This window comes from Galeopterus variegatus, unplaced genomic scaffold (assembly GCF_000696425.1).
Source record: "Galeopterus variegatus unplaced genomic scaffold, G_variegatus-3.0.2 Scaffold6748, whole genome shotgun sequence".
Taxonomy (NCBI): Eukaryota; Metazoa; Chordata; class Mammalia; order Dermoptera; family Cynocephalidae; genus Galeopterus; species Galeopterus variegatus.
The window spans coordinates 82,005-89,237 of NW_007732859.1; the positions used below are offsets into that span (position 1 = coordinate 82,005).

Here is a 7,233-nt window from a genome sequence, read left to right on the forward strand (position 1 = left end):
AAAGTGAGGTGATGGATATATTAATTAGCCTGATATAATCATTTCACATTGTATACACATATCAAAACATCACATTGTACCTCATAAATGTATACAATTATGACTTGTCAATAAAAAATGATGTAATTTTTTTTTTGGAGAGTGCATTTTTATTTATTTATTTAGTTTATTTTGTCTGTATACAATGTAGTTGATTTTTGTGTCGCTTTACCAATTCCTCCCTCCCCCCCATCAACATCATATCTGTTCACTTGTCTTAACAAGTTCAAGGAATTGTGATTGTTGTGTGTTGTTCCCCACCCTCCTCCATTTGTATTTATTTATTTTTAGCTCCCACAAGTACGTGAGAACATGTGGTGTTTCTCTTTTTGTGCCTGACTTATTTCACTTAATATAATTTTTTCTAAGTCCATCCATGTTGCTGTGAATGGTAGTATTCTTTTTTTATAGCAGAGTAGAATTCCATTGTGTAGGTATATACCACATTTTCTGTATCCACTCATCTGATGATGGACAGTTAGGCTGATTCCAACTCTTGTAAATAGTGCTGCAGTAAACATTGGAGTACAGGTATCCCTTTGACATGATGATTTCCATTCCTGTGAGTATATTCCCAGCAGTGGAATAGCTGGGTCATATGGTAGATCTATCTGTAATTGTTTGTGGAACTTCCAAACTATTTTCCATAAAAGCTGCACCATTTTGCAGTCCCACCAACAGTATAGGAGGGTTCCTTTTTCTCCACAACTTCACCAGCATTTATCATTCTGTCTTTTGGATATTAGCCATCCTAACTGGAGTGAGATGGTATCTCAGTGTGGTTTTGATTTGCATTTCCTGAATGCTGAGTGATGTTGAGCCTTTTTTCATGTGTCGGCCATTTGTATATCTTCCTTTGAGGAATGCGTATTCAGCTCATTTGCCCATTTTTTAATTGGGTTACTTGTTTTTTTTTGCTGTCAAGTTGTTTGATTTCCTTGTATATTCTGGATATTAATCCTTTGTCAGATGTATATTTTGCAGATATTTTCTCCCACTCTGTTGGTTGTCTTTTTTACTCTGTTGATTGTTTCTTTTGCTGTGCAGAAGCTTTTTAGTTTGATATAATCCCATTTGTTTATTTTTCCTATAGTTGCCTGTGCTTTTTGGGTACTACTCATGAAGTCTGTACCCATTCCTACTTCCTGGAGTATTTCCCCTATGCTTTCATTAAGAAGTTTTATTGTTTCAGGGTGTATATTTAATTCTTTAATCCATTTTGAGTTGATTTTGGTATATGGTGAGAGGTATGGGTCTAGTTTAATTCTCCTGTATATGGATATCCAGTTTTCCCAGCACCATTTGCTGAAGAGGCAGTCTGTTCCCCAGTGTATATGCTTGGTGCCTTTGTCAAAGATCAGACGGCTGTAGGTGTATGGGTTGATTTCTGGATTCTCTATTCCATTGACCCATGTGTCTGTTTTTATGCCAATACCATGTTGTTTTGGTTATTATAGCTTTGTAGTATAGTTTAAAGTCAGGTTTTACTATGCCCCCAGCTTTATTTTTTTTTGCTCAGAATTGCTTTGGCTATTTGTGGTCTTTTGTTATTCCATATAAATGTTAGGACGGTTTTTTCCCTTTCAGAGAAAAATGTCATTGGAATTTTGATGAGGATTGCATTGAATTTGTAGATCACCTAGGGTAGTATGGACATTTTCACAATGTTAATTCTTCTAATCCAAGAATATGGGCTATCTTTCCATCTTCTTGTGTCCTCTTTAATTTCTCTCAACAGTGGTTTATATTTCTCATTGTAGAGATTTTTTTCACATCTTTGGTTAATTTTATTCCTAAGTATTTTATTTTCTTCTTGGCTATTGTAAATGAACTAGCTTTCTTGATTTCTTTTTCTGCATGTTCATTGCTGGAGTATAGAAATGCTACTGATTTTTGTGTGTTGATTTTGCATCCTGCAACTTTGCCGAAATCATTTATCAGCTCTTAAGAGTTTTTTTTTTTAGAGGCTTTAGGCTGTAAAAATGATATAATAAATTTTTAAAAGAAAATAGTATTTGAATATATTGTGGACAGCTCTTTCATGAAATTTTTTTTTAAGTACAGGAAGAATTAGGAAGAACTGTACAGAATTGTTGATGACTAAATGCATTCTCCACACTTGATAATATTCAGTATTTCCTGTTGATAATAAGAATGATAGTACTTAACATTTATTGAATACTTGCTATGTTCCAGAAAGTCCCATCCTTACCAAATTTCTTTTTTTCTGGGGAAGCAGTTGCTTTGTTCTGGTGAAGCAGTTGCTTGTTTAGGTAATTATGTGTATATAAGCAGCTGGAAAAATTATATGAATGTATGTTAGGACTCTCATGTAATTCTGTATACACTTGTCTTCCTAAGGTAGTCTAACAGATTTGTTTTCTCTTTGGATAGGCTGAAAAGAATGTACCCAACTTGAAAAGTACCTATAACAATGTTGTACAACTGATTAAGGTATGAGTGGATAATAATTTATTTTTTAGTTAAAAACTGCATTTCTATTTCTATGTAAATATATTAAGAAAACTGTTTTCTAACTTAAATTATAAGATCCTTAAGGATGAAATGGAATATTATAAGTTGTATCCTTTAACCCATGAAGAATAGTGCCTTATACAGAGCAGACAAGCAAATAATAATTGACCCATTACTAAAATCAGCTTTCTTCTCTAGGTGAATTTTTCCTCTTTGGATATTCATTTACATACTGAAGCACTTCTGAATACAATAAATTATTTTAATAATATCCTTCCACAGTCAGAGGAAAAATCAGCCTCAGTGCATATTGCAGAGACTGAAGACAAAGGAGATGTTGTTAAAAAATTAGGTATGTTTCCTTAAAATTCAACTTTAAATTTTTCTACCAAGTAGATCAATAAATTTAGACTCTGGCTTTATTTTGTACTTACAGTATTGGCTTCAGAATTCTATTGCCTCAGTATCTAGAAGGATTCATGATATATCGGTTAATTTTAAAAATAATAGTAAGGGAAGCTGATTATTGCTGAATAAAATGTGGCTTTTGTTTATTGCATATTTATTGATTTTAGATAAATATTATACAGGCATACCTTGTTTTACTGCACTTCACAGATACTGTGTTTTTTTTACAAATCGAAGGTTTATGTTAACCCAGTGTTGAGCAAGTCTATTGGCACCATTTTTCCAACAGCATGTTCATGTCTCTGTGTCACATTTTGGTAATTCTTGCAATATTTCAAACTTGTACATTATTATTTTATTTATTATGGTGATCATTGATGTTTAATGTTACTATTGTAATTGTTATGGGGAGCCACAAACTGTGCCTGTATAAAACAACGAGCTCAATAAATAAGTATTGTATGTGTTCTGACTGCTACACCCACTGGCCGTTCCCCCATCTCCTCCACCTCCTCCCTATTCCCTGAGACAAAACAATATTGAAATTAGGCTAGATGATAACCCAACAATGGCCTCTAAGTGTTCAAGTGAAAGGAAGAGTCACATATATTTCACGTTCAATCAGAGGCTAGAAATGAGTAAGCTTAGCGAGGAAGGCATGTCAAAAACTGTGATAGGCTGAAAGCTAGGCCCCTTGTGCCAAACAGTTAACCAAGTTGTGAATACAAAGGAAACATTCTTAAAGGAAATTAAAAGTACTTCTTTAGTGAGCACAGGAGTGATAAGAAAGCCAAACAGCCTATTACAGACATGGAGAAAGTTTTAGAGGTCTGAATATAAGATCAGATCAGCCACAATATTCCCTTAAGCCAAAGCCTAATTGAGAGTAAGACCTTAACTCTTTAATTCTATGAAGGGTGAGAGATGTGAGGAAGCTACAGAAGAAAAGTTTGAAGCTAGCAGAGGTTGGTTTATGAGTTTTAAGGAAATAGAACATCTTCATAACATAAAAGTGCGAGGTGAAGCAGCAAGTGCTTATGTAGAAAAGTTACCCAGAAAGTTGAGCTAACATAATTGATAAATGTGGCTACACTAAACAACAGATTTTCAGTGTAGGTGAAACAGCCTTATTTTAAGGAGATGCCATCTAGGACTTTCTAGCTAGAGAGAAGTCAATGCCTGGCTTCAAAGCTTCAAAGGACAGGCTGAGTCTCTTGTTAGGGGCTAATATGTACAGCTGGTGATTTCAAGGTGAAGTTCATGCTCATTTTCCATTCCCCAAATCCCAGGGCCTTTAAGAATTATGCTAAATCTGCTCTGCCTGTTTTCTATAAATGGAACAACAAAGACGACAACAGAACATCTGTTTATAGCATGGTTTACTGAATGTTTTAAGCCCACTGTCAAGAGGTACTGCTCAGAAAAAGAGATTCCTTTCAAAATATTCCTGCTCATTGACAATGCACTTATTCACCTGGGAGCTCTGATGGAGATGTACAAGGGGATGAATGTTGTTTCTGTGCTTGCTAACACCACATCCATTCTGTAGCCCATGGATCAAGGAGTAATTTTGACTTTCGAGTCTTATTTTTTAAGAAATATGCATCTTAAGGCTATCGCATTCATAGATAGTGATTCCTCTGATGGATCTGGGCAAAGCAAGTTGAAAACCTGGAAAGGATTCACCATTTTGGAGGCCATTAATAACGTCCTTGGTTAATGGGAGGTCGAAATGTCAACATTAACAGGAATTTGGAAGAAGTTGATTTCAGCTCAATGGATGACTTTGAGGGGTTCAAGATTTCAGTGGAGGAAGTAACTGCAGATGTGGTAGAAATAGCAGGAGAACTGGCATTAGAAGTGGAGCCTGAAGATATGACTGAATTTCTGCAATCTCATGATACAACTAACAGATGAGGAGTTTCTTATGGATGAGCAAAGAGAGTGGTTTCTTGAGATGGAATCTACTCCTAATGAAAGTTGCTGTGAACATTACTGAAATGACACAAGGGATTTAGAATATTATATAAACTTAGTTGATAAAGTAACAGCAGGGTTTGAGAAGATTGACTCCAATTTTTAAAGAAGTTCTACTGTGGGTAAAAAGCTGTCAAACAGCATCACATGCCACAGAATTCATCTTTGGTGAAAGGAGGAGTCAGTCGATGTGGCAAACTTCATTGTTCTTTTATTTTAAGAAATTGCCACAGCCATCCCGTCCTTCAGCAAGCACCACCCTGATCAGTCAGCAGCCATCAACATCGAGGCAAGGCTCTCCACCAGCAAAAAGATTACAACTTGCTGAAGACTCAGATGATCATTAGAATTTTTTGGCAATAAAGTATTTTAAATTAAGGTATGCACATTGTTTTTTTTTTTTTTTTTAAATATAATGCTATTATTGCTCACTTAATAGACTACAGTATTATAGTGTAAACATAACTTTTATATGCACTGGGAAACAAGAAAATTTGTAACACTTTAATGCGGTATTTGCTTTATTGTGGTGGTCTGGAACCAAACCTGCACTATCTCCAAGGTATGCCTGTACAGTAGAAGTATTTGATTTAGATTAAAATTTATGCATTAAATAACAATTGTTTTAGGTTAGGAAAATGTGACTAGCAAAACTTGAGTAATGTCAGGTATATTTTTTGATCACAGCACTTAGGGGTAAAAAGTTGCAATTTAATAATAAGTATCTCCTAGTAATCATTGAGCCTCAAAAGATTTAGGAACTGCTACAGTTTCTTAGTTTCAAATGTTTAGTCTCCTCTAGGAAGTGTTTTGTTTTGTCTGTTTACTTTCTTTTGTTTTCATTAGATGTGATTATTTTTTAGAACCCCAATTGGAGTAGAAAATATCTTCCCTTGTGTTCAATTGAATTGCAAATCAGGTGTTTTCTAGTTTTATTATTATATGTGGTGATATTTCAGTTACTTTATAAGTGTAGGGAGGTAACTACTAAAAGTTTTTTCTTGTGTTTTACAATATGAATTTTTTTTTGCAGCTTTAAAACTATCCACAAATGAGGATATTATTACCTTGCAGATCCTAGCAGAATTATCATGTTTAAGGATCTTTATTCAAGATCAGAAGCGTAACATTTCTGAAATTAAGATTGAAGGTAATAAAATTTTACAAAAAAAATAGATACTGTTAAATTAAAGAAAGGGCAATTAGTCATCCTTTTATTCCCTCAGGACTTGATTCTGAGATGATTATGAGGCCTTCAGTAACTGAAATAAACGCAAAATTAAGGAATATAGTTGTTTTGGATTCTGATGTAACAGCTGTATACAAAAAGGTAAGAATTTGTTTTTATTAAATAATAGTACATCCTTATATGTGATTGTCCTTTAAGAGTGGTCATAGGTATCAATTAGTTAGACATTTGTCAGATTTTAGCAATGTGGCTTATTATGTGCATGGGTTTGGAGTAAGGCCTAATTGTTTTTATCTTACCTATGCTTCTCGGATTTTGTTTATTTGTAAAATGAGGATTACAGTATCTCATAAATGAGTAAGTATAAGTAAGTCTCCTGGAACAAAGTATTAGGAGGGGGTGTAGTAAATACCACAGTTTTTCTTTTTATTCTCTTCTTCAAATATCCTGACCTCATCATGCATTTCAGAGAGCCTGAAGTCTAATCGAATAAAAAAAGATTTTTTAAAAGTTTATTTTCATGTATGCTTACTAGTATAGCTGTTATAATGTTAAAAGAGTCCTTTGAACTGGATGTTTAGTGGTCAAAGGGTAGGTATTTTGTTACTGGTTGTAAAACAGTAAGGTTCCTGGACTAGATACTTTTGTGGAGTTGGACAGGTAATTCTTGAATAATGAGGCATAGGTAGAATGGTATATTTAAGGGAATGAGAGAATATCAAATAGGATCAGGAAAAGCTGGAGTACTTGTTGAGTCAGGCTGTCAGCGTTTGGAGTATGTCAGGAAGAAAGGAAATAGAGAAGTAGACATAAACAATAATACTGATGATATAGTGATGATCTGATTTTTATGTTTAAAAAAAATTCTTGTTTATATATTTTTATTATGGCTTATTTAGAATGAGGTAAAAAGAGTCCCAAAACATCGAGCATAGTTCAGTAGGAATAAGGAACAAGAAATTTTCCACAAGCCACAATTTGATTTGCTTTTATTACTTTAAGAATCATAGTTTTACAGCATTTAAGAGGTAGATTATCCATTTTAGTTTTTCTATCTAGAAAATAAAGTTCCCAGAAATAAAGGTGTCTACTAAAAGTCATACAAGTAGTGACAACTGATATAACACTAACCATTGATTTTTTTT

At 33.9% G+C, this 7,233-nt stretch overlaps 1 protein-coding gene across 1 annotated transcript in view; it reads left to right on the plus strand.

Annotated features, from left to right (window-relative positions):
- Positions 1-7,233, plus strand: part of LOC103606627 (vacuolar protein sorting-associated protein 13A-like) — a gene marked incomplete at both ends in the record, with an annotated part of 116,991 nt that overhangs the window by 75,943 nt on the left and 33,815 nt on the right. The window contains 4 exons of the mRNA XM_008591191.1: positions 2,434-2,493; positions 2,713-2,866; positions 5,933-6,049; positions 6,126-6,229. Coding sequence (XP_008589413.1) covers positions 2,434-2,493; positions 2,713-2,866; positions 5,933-6,049; positions 6,126-6,229 — 435 coding nt within the window. The remainder of the gene's footprint in view (positions 1-2,433; positions 2,494-2,712; positions 2,867-5,932; positions 6,050-6,125; positions 6,230-7,233) is intronic.